General features: G+C 38.0%; 3 protein-coding genes across 3 annotated transcripts in view; 1 reads left to right on the forward strand and 2 right to left on the reverse strand.

The window, feature by feature from the left end:
* LOC129790857 (uncharacterized) overlaps positions 1–26208 on the forward strand; it is a 679906-nt gene continuing 653698 nt past the window's right edge. The window contains exon 1 of the mRNA XM_055828664.1: positions 1–46. The gene's annotated coding sequence lies outside the window, so the exon portion shown is untranslated. The remainder of the gene's footprint in view (positions 47–26208) is intronic.
* On the reverse strand, positions 5737–17949 carry LOC129790827 (ubiquitin carboxyl-terminal hydrolase CYLD). The gene is made up of 7 exons (XM_055828585.1): positions 17001–17949; positions 16412–16774; positions 13620–14292; positions 10178–10630; positions 9495–10103; positions 7924–8262; positions 5737–6206 (listed from the first exon to the last, which is right to left on the reverse strand). Exons 1-7 carry the CDS (start codon positions 17451–17453, stop codon positions 6013–6015), a joined length of 3084 nt encoding a protein of 1027 aa, XP_055684560.1. The 5' UTR covers positions 17454–17949; the 3' UTR covers positions 5737–6012.
* On the reverse strand, positions 24193–26002 carry LOC129790879 (male-specific lethal 1 homolog). The gene has a single exon (XM_055828702.1). It carries the CDS (start codon positions 25801–25803, stop codon positions 24337–24339), a length of 1467 nt encoding a protein of 488 aa, XP_055684677.1. The 5' UTR covers positions 25804–26002; the 3' UTR covers positions 24193–24336.

Genomic DNA, 26208 nt, shown 5'->3' on the forward strand with positions numbered 1-26208 from the left:
AGCAGTGGTATCAACGCAGAGTACTTTATGCGTTGTAATGCGATTTGTGAGCCGTATTAGTGTATAGGCAAAGTTGATTTTTATTGTGAAATTCAGCAATTTGATGTATAAAATTAGTCATATCTCTAGTTCTATATTACAACTACAGTAAGAAGTTTATGCAGCTAACAAGGGCTAAGTTCTTTATTCAAATAAATGGAGAAAACAATTTTGACCCACCCAGTCTTGTAGGAAATAAAAAAAGATAAAGAATCGCTAAAGATATTCACCATTTTCCGCTGGGATCACAAAGTAAAAAAAAAGACAATAAAGTTTCGTAAAAAAATCAAAAAAATTGGCGGCCATTTGCTATTTTGTCCCTTTCAATGCTTCAAGCTTTGAAGCATATGCTTAATGCATTGAAAGGGAGCTTAGAAGCATATGCTTCGTGCATTAAAAGGGACAAATATGCAAATGGCTGCCAATTATTTCGGATCTTATATGAAACTTTATTGGTTTTTTTCTTTGTGAACTCAGCGGAAAATGGTGAATATTTTTAGCGATATTTTATCCTTTTTTGATTCCCTACTAGACTGAGTGGGTCGAGATTGTTTTCTGGAATTAGGTACTTGGCCCATATCTACTACATGAACTTCTTTCTCGACTAGTTATGAAAAGTTCTTAAAATAAGCTTTGATTTGATATATATTTCGATAATTTTCAAGGTCACCTCTAGAACACAAAATGGCGGATTTTTGTTTCACAAAAACAATTTTTTGCATATTTATCCTGAAGGAATACTTCTAAAGGTTTCTTATGTATTAGGAAGTTGTAGAGCTCTGTAAGACCTTTAATTTGATACCAAGATGAGCAAAATCGGACAACTCGTTCAAGAGATATCGCTCTTAGAACTTTTCAAATACAAGAATTTTTCAAATGGCCATATCTTCTAAACGGCGACATAGATTTTCTTCATTTTCGGACTGGTGAAAGATATTGACTTAGGCTACAACATATCAAAATTTAAAAGAAATCGATGATGGGGATTCGGAGATATTGCCCTTTAAAGTTAGGCAATTTTTGTTTTTGATTTTAGCGCCTCTTGCGGATATTTTTGGAACTTGAAATGTTCTAGACAGTTGTAGGGCTTCTTGAAACCTTTCATTTGATACCAAGATGGTCAAAATCGGTCAAGCCATTCTCGAGTTATATCGAAAAAACACTTTTTGCTTTAGGCCGCCATATTTGCTAAACCGCTTGACCGATTTTCAAGTATGAATTGTTGATGAAAACATCTCACCGAGCTCTACAACATACTAAAATTTCACACCTCTAGCTACAAAGGAAGTGGTTGACGGTAGTTCAAAATGGCGGACGGCGGCCATTTTGGATTTTGAAAATAAGAAAAAATGGAAATTTACACCAACATTTCTATAGGAAACTTCAATCCGTAAAGTTATCTCTTACCGTTTTCGAGCTATAAGGCAAAGTTTTGAATTTTCCACCACATTTTCGTAATATGAGATATCCAAAAAGTGCTCATACCAAATTTGAGCCCGATTTTAGGGGGTGGGATTTTACGTGTAAATCACAAAGTAGAACACCAACTAATTCCGACGCCTCGAGCTTCAATTGTATTCCATGAAAATACCAAAAAGTATAATGTACAAACACTCTATTTTGGTACCGACATAGAATCCCGACATAGCGTGACGCGGCGTGACGCGTCACGCTATGTCGGTATGAGAATACCGAAAAAAATTTTCACTGCACAAATGCCCTATATCGGTACCGATATAGACTACCGATATAGAGTACCGACATAGCGTGACGCGTGCTGAATCCGCCTACAGGTTTAAATTTGCCCGAAAAAAGGAAATATTCTATAATGGGTATGAACTTAGAAATAAATTAATAAAGACCCTAAAATGAAAATTTTGTAATTTTCTCGCGTTTTTTCCGGGAAATGAAAACATTTTTCTTAAGTTTAACTGCCTTAAAATTTTGTTTAAAAATAATTAAATCTGCGGAATTGTCCTCCCTCACATACTGGGCCAAAAATCCTTCGCAGGATCCTTCTTTCGAATACGGACAGGAGTTCGCATTCACTTTTGCTAAGTGGCCAGGTCTCGGATGAGTATGTGAGTACTGGCAAGATCATGACCTTGTACAGCAGGAGCTTTGTCTTGATGGACAGGTGTTTGGATCTGAAGAGTCTTGATAGACTGAAGTAGGCCTTGTTTGCTTTTAACAGCCGCGCGCGGACTTCGGTGGTGGTGTTGTTGTCGGCTGTTATTGTGGACCCAAGGTAGACGAAGGATTCTACGACCTCAAATCTGTAGTTTCCGACTTCTACTTGACCAATGTTCTCCGTAGATGAAGTTGGAGTCGTAGTTGGCGTTTTTGCTGACGATGCCACCATATATTTTGTTTTGTCCTCGTTGATGTGCAGCCCCAAATCTTGCGCAGAGCGTTCAATCTGGGTGAAGGACTCTTTGACATCACGGGAATTGCGCCCCATGATGTCTATATCGTCAGCATACGCGAGAAGCTGCGTGGACTTATTGAGTATGGTCCCCCTCATGCGCACGCCGGAGTCTCGAATCGCTTTCTCAAGTGCCAGGTTGAAGAGAACGCACGAGAGTCCGTCCCCCTGTCTGAGTCCATTTTTGACGTGGAACTCCCTTGAAAGCGATCCGTCCACCTTTACTCTGCTCCTCACATCGGTCATGGTCATTCTGGTCAGTCTTATCAACTTTTCAGGGATGCCTAATTCCCTCATGGCAACGTAGAGTTTCACCCTGGCTATGCTGTCGTAGGCCGCCTTGAAGTCGATAAAGAGATGGTGGAGAACTTGGTCATACTCTCTCATCTTCTCCATGCATTGCCTCAGGGAAAAGATTTGGTCGGCTGTTGATTTTCCTGGGGTGAAGCCGCACTGATAGTTTCCAATTGCGGCTTGGGCGTATGGGGCTATCCGACCAAGTAGGATAGAGGAGAATATCTTATAGGCGGTACTCAACAGCGTGATACCTCTATATTGGCTGCACTTGGTGATATCTCCTTTCTTGAATATGGGACAGATGACGCCTATTTTCCAATCCGCTGGCATCACCTCCTCGTCCCACACTCTGAGCACCAATTGATGGAGACCTGAGTGCAAACGGTCCCCCCCACATTGGAGCAGCTCTGATGCGATTCCGTCAGGCCCCGGCGCTCTATTGTGCTTGAGCCGCCGAATCGCAGCCATAGTCTCATCCATGCTCGGTGGATCCAGCATGTCATTGTTGGCTTGAAGGTGTGGAATCGTCACCTCGTCCTCGAGCTGCCCATTCAGTAGTTCATCAAAATGCTCAGCCCAACGCTCCAGGATGCCCTCCTGATCGGAGACCAGGTTTCCCTGTTTGTCCCTGCAAGATGAACACTTCGGTGTATACGGTTTCATCCCGCGAACACGCTGGTAAAATCTCCGCGCCTGGTGCGGCTGCTTCCTGTATCCTTCTAGTTCACAGACTAGTTCTTTTTCCCAAGCTTCTTTTTTCCGTCGGTGAACTTTTTTCTCCTTTCTTCTGAGATCCCGATAAGACTCCACGCGTGATCGTGTTCTTGAACTCAGCATAGCTCGGTATGCTGCATTCTTTTGCTCAGTGGCTAGCTTGCATTCATCGTCGAACCAGTCGTTCCGATCTGCTTTCCGACCGAGGCCAAGGGTGGTGGAGGCCTTCCCAATGACGACGCTCTTAACATGCTCCCACATGTCGTTGATGGGCATCCCGTCTCCAGGTCCACTTGCATTATTTGCAAGGGCGGCATCAACTTCCTCTGCATATTTTGCACGAAGCTGCTCATTTTTCAGTGCTTCTATGTTGATCTTCACCGACTTTGTTGCTGCCACCCCTTTGAAGGTGGCCACCCGAGCTCTGAACACAGCCCCAACGAGGAAGTGGTCAGAATCGACGTTTGCTCCACGGAACGTTCTCACGTTCAGTAGGGACGTTTGATGTCGGCGGTCGATCAGCACGTGGTCAATCTGGTTGAAGGTTATTCCATCCGGTGAAGCCCAAGTGGCTTTGTAGATGTTTTTCCGCGCGAACCGGGTACTCCCAACCACCAGGTTGTGTGCAGCGGCGAGATTGATGATGCGTTGTCCATTGTCATTGGAGTTCTCATGCAAGCTATGGTCACCAGTATACCGCCTGTGGACTGGTTCCCTCCCTATCTTTGCATTCATGTCCCCAAGAACGATTTTGACATCATATCTTGGGCAGGCGTTGAGGGCTTGTTCCACCAAATCGTAGAGGTTATCCTTTTCCGACTCGCTGGAATCCTCCGTAGGGGCATGAACATTTATGAGGCTGATGTTCTGGAATTTGCCTCGCACGCGCAGAGTGCACAGCCTCTCACTTATCGGTTTAAAGCCGATTACCGCGGGCTTCACTTTACGGCTGACCAGGAAGCCCACGCCGAGCATATGATGTTTAGGATGGCAACTATAATAGATATTATAGTCACGCTTCTCCAGAACACCTTGTCCTGTCCAGCGCATTTCTTGGATGGCGGTAATGTCAGCCTTATATTGGGACAGGGTATCGGCCAGTTGCGCTGCCGCGCGAGCTCTATACAGGGAGCGCACGTTCCATGAGAAAATGCGTAAATCATTGTCCGGTTTACTAGGCTTTGGTCGTCGTCGGTGTATCAGTCCAGATCCGAGGCTCCTTAATTCATTCTCACCAGGGGTTTTTTTACAAGAAGGGGAAGGTAGCCCCAAGCTAAACCTGCATTATCCGGCGTGGACGGAAATGGGCTGGTTCGCGGCATAGGTTTGACCATAGGTTTATCGTGGGCGTGAAGAGCACTTCACCAACACGTACTACTAGCTATACCTAATGCTAACTGCGGACGGTATTAACCCAACGCAGCCGTTCCCCTATCCACCACCCGGGGACGCGCTTGGTAGGTGGCCCAACCCCCAAGTTTGAGCTTATAACAAGATTTTAAAAAGGTAATTAAAAAAAAAAAAATTAAACTAAAAAAAGGTTTTAAAAATTATAAAATAAAATAATTAAAAGTAAGGCCAATAAAAATGATTTTCTTATGAAATCTCTAAAAATTTCGAAGAATAAGAATTAATAATAGACGCTTAAAAAATTTAAAGATCTTTTAAAGCTTAGAAAAAATTAAAAGAAAAGAAAAAGTTAAAAAGTAAAGAAAAACTTTAATCAAAAAAAAAAAAAAAAAAAAAAAAAAAAAAAAAAAAAAAAAAAAAAAAAAAAAAAAAAAAAAAAAAAAAAAAAAAAAAAAAAAAAAAAAAAAAAAAAAAAAAAAAAAAAAAAAAAACTTTATCGCTTTAAATGATTCAAAATTCTTTCCCACAAATAAAATTTCAGTGCTCTTATTAATCATCACTGAATCACAATATTTTTATCACAAATTCTCCTCTGCAAAGAGTTTAAAGAAAAATTCCCTTCGTTTTGAGGTCAAAAACTTTGCAATTTCCTTCCAAAAAATGTCCCAAAGTGACGCAAATCTCAAAGAGAACTTTTGTCACTTGACCGACTGTGGCAATATTTTGTGTGACCTTTCACCTGCCAGTGAAGCCATGCGTGAAGAGGTCAAACGATGAACAAAGGAACAATGTGACCTGCATCTGAGAAAGAAAGAAGAAATAATTCTTCAAGTGGGCAAGAAAACCCATAAAAAGAATCCATTTTTTGGCTCTAAAAAGCGTCAAATCGATGAAAAGAAGAAAAGATTCAATCACAATGAATTAAGAGAAGTTTTATTTGATAAAAGTAATAGATTAATATTAATACTTTTAATAATTTTTTTTCTGTGGTTCTTTAAAACGTTCTAAATATAGTACTATAAACACACTCTTTGTATTCTTAATCAGCTGATAAGATGCATCTTCTCAATAAAAAGGTGAACTTGCAAAGTTTCGATTTTTTTTATCTCTTCTTTTTAAGAACTTCAACGGAGGAAGGGGGATTTAAAGCATTTTTTTAATCAATTTTTGTTGTTGTTGGTTCTAATCTATCGATACATCATCACATCGGTGCTCTGGTACATACACATGTAGGCGTCACAGAGGAGGCGCTTTGCGTGATCAGGAAGCATTTTGTCATTTGAGGCTGCCTCATGGAGCGTACGGGCACTGTCTTCGGACAACCACTGCGGTAAATCGGTGACGGACACCATTTCCGGGATGTTGTACCCATTTAGCTCACCTAAAAATTAAAAAAAAATGTTTTTAAAAAGAATTTTTAGAGTTTTAATGAATTTTTAAGAAGTTTTCTTGAGAATTTGGAGACCTGATGAAGGGCGAACTTCAGGGATCGTTCAAACTTACGGTTTAAGAGTCCAAAAAATCATTTAAGATCTCATAAAAAATCTTTTTTTTTAACTCTCTAAAAATTATTTTCTTTGAAAATAAATTGATAATTTTCAAAACTCATTTAAAAAATCTTAAAATATTTTAGTAAGTTTTTTGGAAAGTCATTAAACATTTATTGCAAAACTAGAATTGACCAATTTTAAAAAATAATTCAATACCTATTGAATTTAAAATAAAAAACTTTCAAAATTCCATAAATATTTTTAAAAATATTTCCTGTTCAGAATTTCTAATTTTTAAACCTTTTCTGTTTCAAATTTTACTGTTTTGAAGAGAATTAAAATATATTTCAAAGAATTTTATTAAGAACTTTTAAAATTAATTTCCAAAAAAAATCCATTTTTTTTAAGTTTCATCTAGGAATTTTTAAGACTCTTGACATTATTTTAAACTGATTTTTTCAAGAGTTTTTTAAAAGTTTTCGCTAATTATCTTGTTAAAAATTTTGAACGATTTTTTTAAGAATTTAAAAACCTTTTGTAAAGGTTAAACGATTATTTTTTAAAATGCCCTTGAAATAAATTTTGGAAAGAAGTTTAAAAGGAATTTTTAGAGTTTTTTTTTTAATGATTTTTTAAGGAGTTTTCTTAAGAATTTGTAGACGATAAAGGGCGAACTTCAGGGATCGTTCAAGTTTAAGAGTCCGAAAAATCATTTCAGATCTAATAAAAAAAATCTATTTTTCAACTCTCTAAAAATTAATTTATTATTTTTCTTTGAAAACAAATTGATAACTTTAAAAACTCATTTAAAAAAAACTTAAAATATTTTATAAATTCCTTTAGAGAATCATTAAAAAAAATTTTAAAAATAATTTTGTATTACATTAACAACAAAAAAACTTTCAAAATTCTTTCAATATTTTTGAAAACTTATTGGTTCAAAATATTATAATTTTAAAATATTTTGTTTAAATTTGGAATAGAACATAATAGAATATAATAAAATAATTGGTTATTATATATTATTATATGTTTTGAAAAAAAAATTAAAAAAAATAAATATTTCAATGGAATTTATTAAGAACTTTCAAAATCAATTTCCAAAAAGATTCCAAAATTTTTCCAGGAGTTTTTAGGACTTTCGATGTGATTTTAAGGGATTTTTTAAATGTTTTATCTAATTATTTTGTTAAACGTTTTCAACGATTTTTTTTGAAGAATTTAAAAACCTTTTGTAACGCTTGACGATTATTTTTTAAAAAGACTTTAAAATAAATTTCGGAAAGTTAAAAAAAAAAATTAATGAATTTCTAAAAGAGATCTTTAATGTTCATTAAAAAGAATTTTAGAAAGTTTTTAAAATACTTTTTTAATTTTTCAAATATTTTTAGAGATTTCAAAAAGGTTTCCTAGCAATTTTTTTTTCAGAGCTTAAAATTCCGCTTTGAAGAATCTTTAAAAGTTTTAATAATTAATTTTTGATATACCTAGCTCTAAAATTAATCCTAAAGAAGCTTTTCAATCAATTCTTTAATTTATTTTTTCAAAAGCATTTCAAAAAGCTTTTCAAATTAGAAAGAAGAAAAGATAAATTATCTTTTTTCTCACCTTTTCGATCAGCCATTGAGTCAAAGAAGCACCATGGGGCATCCTGACCCGAACCTGCCTTCACAAAGGCCACATAGTGCGACGTCTCAATGCAAACCACCGCAAAGAGCTCCATAAAGAGACGCGGCACAGGGCAGTGTTCGGCCATTATCTTAAAATCGTGCGGCACTGAGATCTCCTTGGGCACGTGATTGAGACGTTTCGTGTGCGAATGTGCCGTTTCCAGGCACTTCCTGCAAAAGGCCGTACTCTCCAGCCCCACGCCACACTGTAGCGTCCCGAAGCATTCACGACACTCAAATTCGGCCAATTTCCCACAAACTGTGCACTGCCGGGGAGCTGAAAGGAATTTATTTGATTGATTTGATTAAGAAGAATCTTCAAAAATTGTTCGCAAAAGAACTATTTCAGAGATTTTCCGGATTATCCCAAAGCTTTCAACCCTTGAAAAACTTTCTAAATAAACGAAAAAATTTACTGGTAAGCTGACCAAGCTTACGAGAGCTGTGTTAGTAGAACTAGAACTAGTTACTAGAACGCGAATTAATTTAAATACGCGCAAAGTCGGGAAAAGTTGAAGTCATCCCCCAAGAAATCTTTAAAACGCCATATCTCGGGAACGGCTCCAAAGATTTTCGATTTTGAGCTATCGTTGGAAAGGTCTTAACCTCAACTACTTATAACTGTGAAGTAAATCGATAATGACATTTTCGAAATATTCGAGTTCGAAATTTTCGAAAATTTTGATTTTGACTTTAGCGCCTCTCGCGGTCATTTCTCGAAGTTGCAATGTTCTAGACATTTGTAGGGTTTCACGAAACCTTTCATTTGCACTTGAGTTGATCAAAATCGAACTTGTAGATCCAGAGATATGACATGTCAAAGTTGGAACTCAATATTTTCAAAATGGCGACATAAATTTTTTATTTTTTTTGATAAAAAGATGTTATAGTAGACTATAATATATCAAAATTTGAAGCAAATCGATAATGGGGTTTTCGAAATATTCATCGAAAACTCATCAAAAATTTTGTTTTTGATTTCTAGCCCTCTAGCGGTCACTTTTGAAACTTCGGATGTTCTAGAGATTTCATTAGAGCCCGATTTGATCGAAATCGGTCAAGTCGTTTTCGAGTTATGGTCGATTTTCAATGAAAAATTGTGGCGGCCATATTGACTAAACGGCTTGACCGATTTTCGAAAATAAGGTATCGTTGGAAAGGTCTTGATGGCCCCTACAACATATCAAAATTCCAGATTTTTAGCTAATACAGGGGCTGAGATATAGCGAAAACAAAATTTTGAGGTTATTCAAAATGGCGGGGGTAGATGTGAACTCATATTCGGACGTCTTCCAGTCGATATTTAAACTTTGCCGTTTATCGCAAGTCTCTATCTATTACCGTTGTACTACGGACGGCCGGACAAAAAATTTTTTGGAGCGTACGTTTTTTGGAATGTAGCGACCCTAATTCGTGCTCATACCAAGTTTGAGCCCGATCTGACGACTTTCGATTTTGCTCGGTACACAAAAGCTGTGTCTGAAAGAAACACAGCTAAAAGTTACTCACAATCCTCAATGATATCCGTTACGTCGAGAACTTGCGACGGAAGGATTCTCGGGTACATTTTGAAATTCTTCCCAAAACGCGGCATCTGAATGATGAGGCACGACGGCACCTCCTTCAGCTTTATATCCGACGCCAGGAAGCTCTGCTCAAACAACTGCTGCACCGATGGGAAGCTCAAACGTTCATCCTTCTCCACAAAGAGCTGATAGTAGAAGGCATCCTGCCCCGAACTGAGCTTCAGGAATGGCTCAGCACGGAGAATTTGCGCCAGGAGGCTATTTAGGAACTCTTCCGGGTCCTTCTCCTCCGACATGAGTCCCGTAACTGAGCTCAATTTATCCAGAAGCTGCCGCAGCTTCATCACCCGATCAGCACGTACAAAGAGATTCTTCCGGAGGGGATTAACAATCTCCTCCCGGAGGACCTTCTGTACTTCCCCATAGTGGGCAATATCTGCTGAATCGGGTGGGCGGAAAAGGAGGGAATCGAAGACACTCGTAAAGGTGAACATTGCAAAGAGTGTTGCATCGAGATAGCAGGAATTGTGATGCCCCTGAATCCCCTTGAATTTCCCACACATTGTCTCAAGATCATCGGGTTTGGCGACTTCTACAACAAAGGGAAAAAAAGATTTTCAACTCTTTTTGGGGCATTTTTTGGGGGAGGAATTTATTTGAACGTACTCAACGGTGCAATAGATCCCGGAACACTGGGACACTCAACATGCCCAAAGAGCTTGTAATTGTCAGGTGCTGTGGACGTTGAGGGGCGATCAATGTCCTGAAAACGACGATCCTTCGAGCACTGCGACGGTGGAATGAAGAGAGCACGTCCTGGGGGGCAACGAAACAACCTCACCCCATTGTAGGAACCATCTGTTAGCGTCAGAGGTCGCTCCGGTTGATCCTCTTCCAGTTCCACACCAACCAGGAGACTCTTCCCCGCCGCTGGATTCCCCGGTGTGTACCCAATCCACCGAATAACCCCATAGAGATCTTCACTAACATCCGTCGACACCTCAACCACAGATCCCAAGCCCAAATTCATCTCTGGGATCTCCGAAAGTGGCGATGGAGCTGGAATTTCTTCATCACGCTGCGGCACAGGAATATTATCATAGTGTGGCTCCACTTGTTCTGCAAAATACCCCAAATGTGGGTTCCTCTTTAGCACATTCTCCCCATTAGGATTGCAAAGTTCTTCCCCATCACACAAAATCCCATTTTGGGGGGAATTTTCACAAATCTTTCCGGAATTTCGACTGAATTCCTCAACTTCTCCACATTCTGGGGCTTTTGCATTTATCAATTCCAACACTGTGAGAGGAATCTCATCATTTACAATCACTTCGGACCTTCCCATTTCCCTTTTTCACAGAATTTTTATGATTTTTTCTTTAAGGAAAAATTCAAGGAAAATATTCTTTGAGACTTTTCGTGGCTCTTTTGAGCTTCTCAACTTGAGTACAGGGGTGTAGCTGGGAATCTATTTGAAAGGGGGATTTTTTCGAATGATTTTTGTCCATTTTTTTATTGCTTGACGTTTTTTTTCTAACGCTTGAACTTTTTTCTGAAGTTTGATTTTCTTTTTCAATCTTTTGACATTTTTTTTCGGACATTTGACATATTCTTTCTAACGTTTGACGTCTCTTCTAGGAAAATTTTTATTCTGAAATTTGATATTTCTGTTTAACGTTCAACGACATTTTAGCTGTGTTTCTTTCAGACACAGCTTTTGTGTACCGAGCAAAATCGAAAGTCGTCAGATCGGGCTCAAACTTGGGATGAGCACGAATTAGGGTCCCCACATTCCAAAAAACGTATGCGCCAAAAATTTTTTTTTCCGGCCGTCCGGCCGTCCGTCCGGCCGTCCGTCCGGCCGTCCGGCCGTCCGTCCGGAGTTCAGAGCTAAATTGCAAGAGAACGGTAATAGATAGAGACTTGCGGTAAACGGCAAAGTTTAAATATCGACCAGAAGACGTCCGATTATGACGTCAAATTTTACCCCCCACCCCCGCGTCCGCCATTTTGAATAACCTCAAAATTTTGTTTTCGCTATATCTCAGTCCCTGTAACAGCTAAAAATCTGAAATTTTGATATGTTGTAGGGGCCATCAAGAGCTTTCCAACGATACCTCATTTTCGAAAATCGGTCAAGCCGTTTAGCCAATATGGCTGCCACAAATTTTCATCGAAAATCGACCATAACTCGAAAACGGCTTGACCGATTTCGATCAACCCGGGGTCAAATGAAAGATCTCAACAAACCCTACAACTCTCCAAAACATCCGAAGTTTCAAAAGTGACCGCTAGGGGGCCAAAATTCAAAAACAAAATTTTCGATGAGTTTTCGATTAATATCTCGAAAACGCCATTATCGATTTGCTTCATTTTTTGATATGTTATAGCTGACTATATTATCTAGCTCCATGCCAAAAATGAAGAAAATCTATGTCGCCGTTCTCGAGATATAGCCTTCCAAAGTTGGCATGTCATATCTCAGGTTCTACAAGTCCGATTTTAATCAACTCAAGCGCAAATGAAAGGTTTCGTGAAGCTCTACAAATGTCTAGAACATTGCAACTTCGAAAAATGACCGCGAGAGGCGCTAAAGTCAAAATAAAAATTTTCGAAAATTTCGAACTCGAATATTTCGAAAATGCTATTATCGGTTGACTTCATATTTTAATATATTATAGTTGAGGTTAAGACCTTTCCAACGATAGCTCAAACTCGAAAATCTATGGAGCCGTTCCCGAGATATGGCGTTTTAAAGATTTCTTGCGGGATGACTTTTCAACTTTTCCCGACTTTGCGCGTATTTAAATGAATTTGCGTTCTAGTTTGCTCTCACAAAATTGGTACACTGAAAGAAACACAGCTCTCGTAAGCTTGGTCAGCTTACCAGTACATTTATTTCTAATGGTATAAAACTAAGTTCTATACTTTAACGTCTTTTCTAGTCTTTGACATTTATTTTGTAACCTTTGCAATTTTTTCTAACGTTTGGCATATCTGTACTGACGTATATTTGACGTCTCTTTTGTAACATTTGAGATATTTTTTTAATGTTCCATTTTCCTTTTGCTGTAGTTATTGACATTGTGTAACATTTTGATATTTCTTTTCAAAAGTTTGACGTTTCTAACGTAGAAGTTTCTTTAAAAAATTGACGTATATTTTTTAACAAATCCATTAACGGCTGTTGATTTGCGAAGAAAATCATCGGAAAAGCAGCCAAAGATTAAAAGCACTCCTTTTCTGCTCACTAGCGACGTTTCGTCAAATTTATTTAATAACATTTGACATTTTTTCTAACGTTTGGCATTTCTGTTATGGCGTTTGTCGTTGATTCTATTTTATAACATTTTTCGTCTCTTTTCTAACGTTTGAGAAATTTTTTAATTTGTGATTTTCTTTTTATACCTTTTGACATTTTCTTAACTTTAACCCTTGGAGGATTTTGATGGCCAAAATGGCCAATTGGACTTTTTTCAATCGCCCCAGAACTAAAATCTATTTAACATTTCGTGATAAATTCTACATCTGTGTATAGGAAAGTTTCATTACATCAATATCGTCGAAAGAAAACGTGGAAAAAGATTTTCTTTTGAGAGAAAATTAAGGTCAAACTTTTAAGGTTTCTTATCTAGCTTTTGACGTTTATTCTATAATCTTTGACGTTTCATTTCTAACACTTTGAAACGGTTTTCTAACATTTGAGGTATTTTCTAAAGCTTTATTATCATTTTCTAACTCACATCCTTTCTAAAATTTGACATTTCTTCTCTAAAATTTGACTTTTTTCGAGCATTTGACATTTCTGTTCTAACATTTCACGATTTTCTTCCTATGCAAATTGATTTATAATGACCTAAATAAAATTGAATTCATTCTTTTATCTTTAAAATGCTTTATTTTGACCTCTCAACTAAGTTTTTTCAATTAAAACTTTAAAGATATTTAAACACCCAAAAATCCCCCCTAACTCCACCACTGTGATCAAAGAAAGAAGCAACAAATGAACGTGGAAGTGACTAATTTTAGAGCATGAGAAGTTCTTCAGAAGCAAAAAAAACCTATAAATAGACTCTCCAACCAACAGAAATCCCCGGATTAAACTTACTTTTACGATTTGTGGAGCTGCTGCTGCTGTCGAAGGAACTCGATCCCGATTCCTCGCTGAAGCGCATCATGTTGTCCTTCTGCCGTCTTTCAGCACTCTTCGTGCTGATTAGGTGGGAAATGGGATTCCCCGAGCGATTGCGCTCATTCTTTGTCATCAGTGGAGCGCCACCGGGGCGCTTCTCACTGTTCAGCACGGGGGCCACATCACCCGCAGCTGCTGGCCAATTTGGCCCCAAAATATCCACCAAATCAACTTCTCCGGACGAACTCGTTGGTCGTCCCGCGTGATCCAACACAATGACCTCACTCTCATTCTTCACGGACTCCTTAATGTCCGCCTTGTCAATCACAACGATATCACGATCCTTGAGGCTTAGGAATGTATTCGGTTTAACGCCACCACTCATTGGCGGCAACGGCTTCTTCTTCACCTTCGCCACAGCAGCAGCAGCATTGCGTGCTGCTGCAGCTGCAGCACCATTTTCAGCATCTTTCTGCTTCTCCAAATTCCTCTCGTAATTCTCCACGTACTTCACGTACTCCTCACTATTGGCCAGAGTCTTTGTCGTGCTGCTGCCATTCATCTGTGTCCCCTTGGCACGTTCTCCTCCTACATCATCGTCACGCCGTAAATTGGGATTGCTGTATGAAGAGGAAATACTCGGTGTTTGCTACAAGAGTAAGAAAATTAGCAAGAAAAGTGTTGAAATTAATTAAGAAGTTTCTCATGGAATTGGGAAAATAAATTTTCATTCAAGAGATTTTCATTCATGGTCGTTAAAATTATTCTTTTCTCTCATTATTTGTTAAAATTCTCATTTTTATAGAGATGTGCAATAAAATAGCAACACTGAATGAATTTATATTCCGCAAAATAGCAGCAGTGCAATTAAGTTCGACAAAATAGAAGGAAAATTTTAGATTGCAAAGTTATAAAAAAAAAATTCATTGAAATTTAATTATTTCATTAATTTTCTGAAAAAAGAAACATTTAAAAAATAAGAAAAAATGTACTGGTAAGCTGATCAAGCTTACGAGAGCTGTGTTTCTTTCAGTGTACCAATTTTGTGAGAGCAAACTAGAACGCGAAATAATTAGAATACGCGCAAAATCGGGGAAAGTAGAAAATTCATATCCTAAGAAATCTTTATTATTTTTTTTTTTTGTTTGAAAGGTCTTGCAAAGTCAGCTTTTATATATCGAAAAATGAAAAAAAAATCATGTCGCCATCTACGAAAAATTCGAGCTCAAAATTTTCGAAAACTTTGTTTTCGATTTTAGCGCCTCTCGTGGTCATTTTTTGAAGTTGCAATGTTCTAGACATTTGTAGGGTTTTATGAAACCTTTCATTTGCACTTGAGTTGATCAAAATCGGACTTGTAGAACCCGAGATATGACATGTCAAAGTTGGAACTCAATATTTTCAAAATGACGACATAAATTTTTTATTTTTTTTTTTATAAAAAGATGTTATAGTAGACTATAATATATCAAAATTTGAAGCAAATCGATAATGGGGTTTTCGAGATATTTATCGAAAACTCATCGAAAATTTTGTTTTTGATTTTTGGCCCTCTAGCGGTCAATTTTAAAACTTCGGATGTTTTCGATTTGATCGAAATCGGTCAAGCCGTTTTCGAGTTATGGTCGATTTTCGATAAAAACTGCGGCGGCCATATTGACTAAACGGATTGACCGATTTTCGGAAATAAGGTCTTGATGACCCCTATAACATATCAAAATTTCAGACCTCTAGCTATAATAGGGACTAAAAGAAACACACCTAAAATTGATTTTCCATTCAATATTCACCTTTACTGGACCAGAGAACTTTTGGGAAAACTTTTAACTGACAGTTTCTCAGCGAATCGTCTTCTCTAGTTCTTATCAGAAATTCTATTTATAAAAAATTGGAGAAATAGCTTATTTTTTCCATGAAATAAGAATGTTTGGTTTTTCATTTTTCTTATCCAATTTTTTTTTGTATAGTTGGATGTTATTTTAGAAGTTATTTTTTTTTAAATCTCGTAAAATTGAAAATGCTGTTAATTTAATTCTTATTTTTAATGTTTAGTAAATTCCATTAAACTGATTTCTGTCAGCTGTGTCAGCTCCAAAAAAAAAAGTTGACGGATTAGAATGAAACCTTCAGGAATTTTTAAGTCTTGAAGTTTCTTAAATATCTTAAAGTTTTATTTTTCAAGACAATTTCTAAGTTTTCTTTGTTCTTCGAAGATGATTTCTACAAGTTTTTACGAAAATCGGTTCAGTAGACTTAATAAAAATTTGAGTCAACGTCAATTTAAAAAAAAATATAATTAGAATTTCTCAACTGTCCAACAAGGGTTAAAAAAGTTTTTTTTTTCAATAAAATAAACCTTCAAAGTCTTCAATAATGAATTTTTTTCTCTATCTTAGGAGTAAATCTTTAATTGATTCGCAAAAAATATTTACTTGAGTTCAAAAAAAATTCTCTTTCTGCTATTTTAACGCACATCTCTGTTCCATTACTCGCGTTTTATTTCTCACAATACTGTTGATTTTGCATGCAAAACAACAATGTTCCACACACAGACATTTTAGTTACGACAAAACAACAATTAAATTTGAGAGTCAACAAGGTGTGGCCACAAAAATAAATTAAAATTACTCAACTTTGTACAATAATAAAAAAAAAGTATTTCCAGAAGCATTTTGTAATTTGGCGCGCGCGAGAAGATAAGAAGTTTGCTCTTTATCGCGATAATTTGTGAATGTCTGAAGGGGAAGAATTGTGAGGCGGGGACTCACCTTTCGGCCATCCATTGATGAATCACTCGAGAGGGGTGATCGATCTCTTGCCTTGTACGCTGCCTCTACGTCTGCATTGAGCGAGAGACGCTTCAGTGGGTCACCTTTGTCGGTGCTCCGTCGGGAATTCCTCAGTGTCCCGTAGCGATCCTTGACGTCCTGCACACGATCAACGGTCAGGCAGAGAATGCCATTGATTAGTCCCTTTGTGGAGCGCTTGAAGGACTTGCTGTCTCCGTGGCTGCCTTGGGGCTGTTCAATGAAGTTTGCCGGGATGACTAGAGCAAGACTTGGGTCACATGACATGTACTTGCCCAAGTAGGGAAGATCATTGGCCTGTGGCGATGATCCTGCTTTGAAATTCTGCGGAAATGTTTGAATTTCAATCCGGAGAAAAGATTTTTTTTCCAATTTTTGATGTTTTTAATTTAATTCTTTTTTTTTTTAATTAAGCAAGAAGGGAGGGGAGAGCTTTTTAAAGTTTTTTATTTAGAACCCAACCAAGAAGATTTAAAACAAAGCCAACTTCTAATTAATAAGAAAATGATTCATTTTTTTTTAAAGAGAAAGAAGCAAGACCAAAAATTACCAAAATCTCTAAACCAAAATAATATCCGGGACCAATTTCCGGTACAAGACCAATGTATCTAACAATGGCATCAAAGCTGGCATTTAATCTAAAGGCAGCCCCACTGGCTACCACGATGTCACTCTCCTTGAGGCTGAGGATTTGCCGGGTGCGTGCCTCCGACTGTGCCAGGGCGAGACGCTCCACAGGGTCCACAATGGCAGCCAGGAAGAGCCAAATATCCGATGGAACCTCCAGGAGATTACCAATTGGGCATGAGAAGAGATTATTCTCCCACACAAGGTCACGCGCGTAGAAATCATACACACGCACACTGACCACCTTCCCGGAGGGACGTTCCCGGATCTGGAGCATCATTCCCGGCTGGAGGGCCATGAATTCATCCCCCGACGGGGCTCCAGTCAGCAGCCGAAGCTGACAATGCTTCGTACAGACGGCAAAACTGTGACTCATTGTCCACTCTGTGCCCCCAACAGCACATCAACAATCCAGAAAATCCCACCACCACGTACTCCCTTCCGGAGTCACCAGCAGCGCAATCCACACCAAGGCCACCTGATTCTTTTTTTTTTCTCTTGCGCAATTCTTTAATAATTCACGTCCCCGCCTGGTGGATTTTCCTCTATTAGTGCCAAAATAGATCTTTTTTTCTTTCCTTCCAAGCAATTAACCATGCACGGCCACACAATCAATAAACAAGAAAAAGAATGCAAAGAGAAGTAGAATAAAAAAGAAACATTCAAAATTGCATGCAGAAAGTTTTTCCCGCAAGAACAGCCTCCGCCCCGGGGTACAAACCGAATTTCACATCCAATCTCTTCACGGGGGACGAGGGAATGTTTTCACGACACTCTCACGCCACAAAATACACGCAATCACGGGGAATTTTGTCTTTTTTCACGCACGCAAAAATCTTATTGGAAATTCAGCTCAACAAAACATTTTGACAAATCAGCTGGGCGCTGGGGTGACGTCTGTCATTTACACGTGACGTCATTTATTTACATTTTCTATTTGGAAAATGCGGAAAATGAATTGCGCCTTTTGTGTAATTTTTTAACTAAAACTGGCGATGCCAATCGACGCGGCGTTGCATTCTTGTCATAAAAAACCTGAATTTTGTGAAAAATTCAGCGGAAAACGCGAGAGAATTGCGAAAAACCTACTGTGTGAGTGAAATAGTATCATAGCACACAACATCCGTCTCCTTTTCCCCTCAGGAAAAAGTACCAGAAAGAGCAATTGTGGTGGCTTTTGGAACTATTACCATAGTTAGGGCGCCAAATTCAAAAAGTAGGGGAACGTGGCCCAATTGCGATCTCCCTTTTTTCTCGTAAATAACGAAATATTATAAAATTAGTTTCACTACATTATGAAGATACGAGGTAAATTGTCGCTTCGCTCCAATTTACCTCGCCCCGCTTCGCGGGGATTTGTTGCGCTTCGCGCAAATTTTAAAGAAAATAAATTGTGAAGGTTTAAAGGTAGATTAGGGCGATTAGGGCCACTTATCAATCCAAAAGAAAAATTCGCAAAGAGAAGAAATCATTTTCATACAACATTTCGGGCACCAAATTCAAAAATTCGCAAAAACTGCATGAGAGTTATATGGGGGCTACCCGAAGGGGGGCTTTGGGGGGAAAATGAATACGGCCACTCGAAAGCGCCTGATATAAGGAGCCTCTGTACCAAATTTCATCGCAATCGGTCAAACGGTGTAGATTTGTATAGCTGTACAGACACGAAGATTACCAACAAACAGACCTTTCTTTATTATATAGATTATAGTAAGGGTAGTAAGGTAATGTTAGAGCCTAAAATAAATTAATTTGGTACACAACAGGACGAATTAAAAATCAAAATTCATTTTCAGCACTTGGCCAACATTTTCTGATAGAAACTAAGTTGATATGAGTTTGTTTCCCACTATTATGTCTCATATTATGACGCGTTTCTGTAGCTTAGAGGGTCTACTAGTTTATTACTTGATTTACAATTTTTTGAAAGATTTTAAGTATTTTAAGCATCTATATAATAATTAAAGGATTTCGTGTCTGTACAGCTATGCATTTCTATACCGTTGGTCCGATCGTGATGAAATTTGGTACAGAGACTACTGATACCAGGCGATTTTTACCAACGAATAAATCTTCCATTAAATCTATTTCAATTCGTCACAAATCTCTTCTCTTTTAAAAATTTGCGCGAAGCGCAATAAATCACCGCGAAGCGGGGCGAGGTAAATTGGAGCGAAGCGACAATTTACCTTGTTAAGACAATATATGATAGTGCCTTTTAGAAATCCAAGTAATGACGCGGAAAAAAATTTAAATATCGTTCATAAAAAAGTAAGAAGTCGAATTGAAAATTGTATTAGTGTGCTTAAAGGAAGGTGGCAATGCCTAAAAAGAGGATTACAATATAGTCATGAAAAAGCTGGTTATATGATTTATGCCGCTGGGACATTACACAATTACATTCGGCATTATGACCAAAATTTGCCAATTTTATTAAATATGCCAAGAGATATTGATATAAATGTTGATTTGAACGAGGAGAATGATGCAGATGATATAAGCACAAGTAGGAACTACCTTGTAAAGTATATTCATGATAATAATATAATACATTTTTATTCATAAAAAAAGTCTTTTAATCTTTGTACCTTGCAAAATTTTATCTCGATCGAACCAACATAGCTGTGCTACATACATGTGCAGACACGAAATCCTCAGAGTAAGATAATTTAATGTAAGTGTGACAATTAAAAAAAATAATCACACTTGCATAACATCATAATTCATATTTGTTCATAAATGCATTGAAAAAAAAATAAAATTTTAGCTGTGTTTCTTTCAGACACAGCTTTTGTGTACCGAGCAAAATCGAAAGTCGTCAGATCGGGCTCAAACTTGGTATGAGCACGAATTAGGGTCGCTACATTCCAAAAAACGTACGCTCCAAAAAATTTTTTGTCCGGACGTCCGTAGTACAACGGTAATAGATAGAGACTTGCGATAAACGGCAAAGTTTAAATATCGACTGGAAGACGTCCGAATATGAGTTCACATCCACCCCCGCCATTTTGAATAACCTCAAAATTTTGTTTTCGCTATATCTCAGCCCCTGTAATAGCTAAAAAACTGAAATTTTTATATGTTGTAGGGGCCATCAAGAGCTTTCCAACGATACCTCATTTTCGAAAATCGGTCAAGCCGTTTAGTCAATATGGCCGCCACAATTTTTCATTGAAAATCGACCATAACTCGAAAACGACTTGACCGATTTCGATCAAATCGGGCTCAAATGAAAGATCTCAACAAACCCTACAACTCTCTAGAACATCAGAAGTTTCAAAAGTGACCGCTAGAGGGCCAAAAATCAAAAACAAAATTTTCGATGAGTTTTCGATGAATATCTCGAAAACGCCATTATCGATTTGCTTCATTTTTTGATATGTTATAGCTGACCATATTATCTAGCTCCATGCCAAAAATGAAGAAAATCTATGTCTCCGTTCTCGAGATATAGCCTTCCAAAGTTGGCATGTCATATCTCGGGTTCTACAAGTCCGATTTTGATCAACTCAAGTGCAAATGAAAGGTTTCGTGAAGCCCTACAAATGTCTAGAACATTGCTAGTTCGAGAAATGACCTCGAGAGGCGCTAAAGTGAAAATCAAAATTTTCGAAAATTTTGAACTCGAATATTTCGAAAATGCCATTATCGATTTACTTCATATTTTAATATATTATAGTTGAGGTTAAGACCTTTCCAACGATAGCTCAAACTCGAAAATCTATGGAGCCGTTCCCGAGATATGGCATTTTAAAGATTTCTTGGGGGATGACTTTTCAACTTTTTCCGATTTTGCATGTATTTAAACAAATTCGCGTTCTAGTTTGCTCTCACTAGATTGGTACACTGAAAGAAACACAGCTCTCGTAAGCTTGGTCAGCTTACCAGTACATTTTTTTTTTGAATTCTCAATAAAAAATGTTTTTATTCCACGTTATAAGTCTTAATCCTCGTGTATTGAAAAAAATATACAGATAAATAATTAAATCAAGTTAAAAAAAATGAGGTTTTTATTCCATGATAAATTAAACTCTTAAAAAGCGCTTTATATTACACGTTTTAAGTTCAAACAAAAAAAAAAAAAGATAAATAAAAAATTCTAATTAAAAAAAAAGATTTTTAATTCACGTTTCAATTTTGAATCCTTGTATATTGAAAAAGGATAAAGAGATATAAAAAAAAATCTAATAAAAAAAAGAGATTTTCAGTCCATAATTTCAGTCCTTATTCTAAAATACTAAAAATTAATAAATAAATCTCTTAAAAGGCGATTTATATTACACGTTTTAAGTTAAAAAAAAAGATGAATAAATATAATTCTAATTTAAAAAAAAATATTTTTAATTCACGTTTTAATTTTGAATCCTCGTATATTGAAAAAAGATAAAGAAATATAAAAAAAATCTAATAAAAAAAGATTTTTAGTCCATGATTTCAGTCCTTATTCTAAAATAGTAAAAATAAATAAATAAATCTCTTAAAAGGCGATTTATATTACACGTTTTATGTCTTTTATGTCTTAATCTTCGAATATCGAAAGATTTTTTTGAATCCCCGTTTAAAAAAAGTTTCTTTCAACACTATCTTTTAATCGTTAAAAAAAATTGAAGGTGTATTGCCTCCACACTTGAGCGCATTCTGTGCTATTTCTCTGCTGACGACCTTGGCGGCGATTTCCTTCTGTTACTGATGAGTGAGAGGCAGTAGGCCCTTGTCGAGAGTTTGGCATATTATCAGCCGGTGCTCCTGTTTCATTGCTCAACGGTATTGCTAAATGTCAAGTAAAGAACAATTTAATTTAAAGGAATAATTTAATAATATATATTTCTAACAAGTAATCTAATGGTATATACATACCTTGTTCTCGGGGCCGAAACGGAAATTGCACATGACCTTCTTCGGGGATTTCGACTGAAAATTCATTGGCTGATGCAGTTGCTCGCATTTCTTGAGACATCTGACGACGAGGACTTCCAACATTCCTGATGGAATATGGATGAGAACGTTGTTCTCCTCTCCCTGTTCTCAAATTTACGCCAGTTTGCTGACGTCGTTGACTCCCCGAATGACTTCCACTAGGGCCGGGGGATTGAACTTGTGAGTAGTATGCGTACCGTAAGCGATCCAATGTGGGTGAATATTCTCGCTGTGAATCTACATGGCCGGGGGATAGCCATCGATTTTGGGGATTTATTCCTTTGGGAATAGGCGGCGATGTAGTCGGCTGCTCATGAACTGTTGCCAGATTGGTGGGGGATTGTCTCGGCGATTGTTGTGACCCAATATTTTGCAGATGCTCATCGGCAAATGGCTCATTTATATAAGCACAATCCCCTATCTCTCCCAAAGTCGATATTCCGTCTGCTGACGTTGCAATTAAATGATATATTCTGACATCTAAATCGGTCATGAACGCCAAAATATCTACGGGGCTTGATCCCGTTTGTTGCCTTGCCTGGCGGTATATCCCTGCCATTATCTCAACAGCTCTTTTAATCGTATTAAAGATCTCCATCCACCCATTGTAATCCCTTTGGATCCCAGGCAATTCATTCAAAATTCGGGAAATTTCCTTCCACTTAGTAGTACGGCACGTGTTTTCACAATCGGCGGATTCACGGCCGTGAGTACAAAAGAGAGTAGTTTTCCTCCACGAGTTTTACGAGCATCTCTTTTTGGGGTATACTTATGCGGTTCTAGAAATGTAAGTGATACTCAGTTAAAAACATTTTTTACATTCTCTATTAAATAATATTCCACTTCATGGTTTATATCAAATATTATAATCAACTGAAAATACAGTAAAAATATTTGTTCGATATAATTCGAAAACTATTTGACCGAATTTCATGAAATTAGATTCAATTGAAAACAATTGAAATAGTTTATTACTTGATTTACAATTTTTTGAAAGATTTTAGGTAGGTATTTTAAGGATTTTAAGTAATTAAGTGAAAATGTAATACATGCAAAATGTTCTAATTGCGACCCCCAAAATGTTCCAATTCGGACCGTCTGTTTCCACCATTCACCACGGTAAAGCTGACGCGCATGCGTGTAGTGGTGTCGAAGTGTCTTTCTCACACAGACCGCGCTGTGTTTTGATTTCGGGAAAAATCAATATTTAAAAAAATAAACGTAAAAACGTTTATTGAAAAATTCAATTCGTAAAGGGACGACCGTAGGTGATGAATGGGATTTTTTAAAAAACGGATTTTCGGTCTTACTCTTGGCTAATTAATTGTTATTTCTGGCCTGAAATAAAAATTAATTAGCCAAGAGTAAGACCGAAAATCCGTTTTTTAAAAAATCCCGTTTATTGAAAGTTTTTTCGCAGTGAAAATGTTCCTAAAACCAAAAGGGAAAGCAGAAAGTGTAATATACGTATTCCTCAGAAGACTTTTCGTGGATTTTCTGCGAATTACGTCAGTGAGTGCGCAATTGTCGGTATGTGTGAAATTTCGTGTAGTCTCTTCGAGGGCGAGATATCAAAACAAATGTGGGGAAAATTCGGAAAATTGAAAATAAATTCTTGATTTTCCGGCTTTTCCTTGTAATTCATGGCAGTTTTTTCATTTATAGTAGTGATAAATAAACCCACAAATTACGGCAAAAAAGGGGGTCGCAATTAGAACACTCGGGGGGTCGCAATTGGAACACCGTGGTGAAAAAATACAATTTTAGCAACTTTTTTTTAATTCTATTATTACTCAAAACACGTAAGAGTTAGAATGTTTGCATCTATAGAACAAAGAGAACAAAGTTAGCCTATTAAAAAACCTTTCCAATGGTATTCAACTTGGAAAGATTTAATTTATTTCAATATGACTTTTTTCAATCCTTCTGAAACAGAATTTAGGGGGTCGCAATTGGGCCACGTTCCCCTAATAATTCTTGGTTTTTTGCTGTATTTTTTTTATTTTTAAAGAACAATTTTATTTAATTCGATCTACAGGTTAAAAAAAATATTAAAAAAAGGAATCGATTTATTTTAAATGTCAATGACTAAAAAATAAAATTTTTACGTAAAATTATGTTTTCTTTTGCAGGAACAATTAAAAGAAAATAAATCGAAATCACAAAAAATCCAAAAAATCACCAAAAAAAACAAAGAATTTTTTTTTCACTTTATCATTTATATTTTATTTTATATTTTTTACTTTATAATTTTTGCTGTAGTCATTTAGGGGAAAAATAAAAATAAAAATTACATATACAATTTAAGCTCTCTATGGGGCTACAAAACACAATGTTGAATTTTATCTTTTGCCCCCCGCAGCGGCTTTTTGGGCATTTTTGCGTGGGGTCTTGTGATGCATCTTCTGTCCGGACATCCGTTTCACGAACATCGTCGATGCGACGCATTTTTCGGGTTCCTGCGGTGCAATGAGCACCGCATGGGAGCCCCCGTCGCCGGAGGTACCTTCCCACGGCAGGTGGAATTCCGCCGGTGGTACGGTGGGTATTTGTTCCCCAAATGCCTGCACCGGGAGCTCGTCGGTGATCTGGATGAAGCGAATTGTGTCGGGACTTGGGTAGAAGGAAGCCGGACAGGCGGCGCCCTTGTCCTCACCCGCTGTGGCGGCGTCGAGCTTGTAGTGGCGCTTTTTGAGACGCTCAATTGTTCTCTGCTCCCGGATTCGCTGCACATCCCACTTCTTCCGGCGACGTTCGTCAATTTCAAACTTCAGGTGGCGCTTCATGTACGCCTCCTCGCGAATTTCCTCCTCAAATGTCTCAAAGATCATCTCGGGCGGCTCATCGTCGTCCACAATGCGCCAACTGGGCACCTCCAGGTTGATCTCAATGTCACCGCGCTTCTCAATGATCTGCATTAGTTCCTCCTCCAGCTCCAGGAGTTCCCAATCACGCGTCACGTACTGCTTTGAGGTGGTCATGGTGGCCAATTTGGGGGCTTTTTTGGTGGCTTTCTCACTTGGTACAGCCAATTGCTCAGAGAGTCTCCTCTTCTTGGCACCCTCATCCTCCACTTCCACCTCAAATTGCCCACCTACATCCATACTGGGCACCACATCCACCACTTGCTGCTTCTCCTCCATTTGCTCCTGTGGCATCTCCTCTGCGTGCTCCACTGGGGGATTGGACACTTCCGGACTATCCGGAGAGCGTTCATCGACAATTTCTAATTTAATTTCCTTCAACGCCTTCTCAGCCGGCTGAATGTTCTCAATATTCCCGGCATTGTTGAGCACAATCTTCCCAATTGGCACCCCATTGGGCTCCACTGCCTTCTCCTGCACATCCACCTGTGTCCGCTGCAGCATCACCCCCACATCGGGCTTCACATCCTCCATGCCATTATCACATTTTGCAGCATTTCCCGGCAGTGCCAAGTCCATCCGGAAGTGCGGCTTCGGTGTCATCCCGTTGTTCTTCACCTTCGTCTCCACAGTGGGCAGATGATGGAGGATACTGCGTGTCTGCTTCATGTGCATCCGTCGCTCCATACGCTCAATCTTGAGCTTGAGCGATTCATTCTCCTGCCGGAGATTCGAAATTTGCTTCTCCTTTGTCAGCAATTGGTCACTCTGCTCCTGAATGAGATCCAAATGCAGCAGCAGCATGGACTTTAGCTGCTTATTCTCCTTGATGATGGTTATCAAGTCGGAGCTGGTGCTGCTACTCTTAATGTAGGCATTACTCTCGGCTTTGTAGTAGAGATGATCCAGATTGACATCCTGCTTCTTGCAGCTGCGGCTGGACATTCTTCTTCGTCAAATTAATCTTCTCTCGTGACACAATACAAAACTTCCTGGACCCCAGAATGTTCACACCCACATTATTGCACGCAATTTGGGAGATTTTTGCAAAAAATTTACTAACAATTTGGGAAATTGCGTGTTTTGATTAAAAAAAAAACTTTTTAGACGCGAATTTTGACATTGACAGCCAAGCACGCTGTTTTACCGCAACTGCTTCATCGACTTTCCCGAATGAGAAAGACGGTGATACTGTCTCCCTCACACTTTTAGTTTTTCGCAATTTTCTCGCGTTTTCCGTTGAATTTTCCGCGAAAATTGAGTTTTTTGTGACCAGGAAGCGACACCGCGTCGATTGGCGTCGCCAGTTCGAAACTCCCAAAATTTCCGCCAAAAAAAGTCGTATAAAAT

Source organism: Lutzomyia longipalpis, chromosome 2 (assembly GCF_024334085.1).
Source record: "Lutzomyia longipalpis isolate SR_M1_2022 chromosome 2, ASM2433408v1".
NCBI lineage: Eukaryota > Metazoa > Arthropoda > Insecta > Diptera > Psychodidae > Lutzomyia > Lutzomyia longipalpis.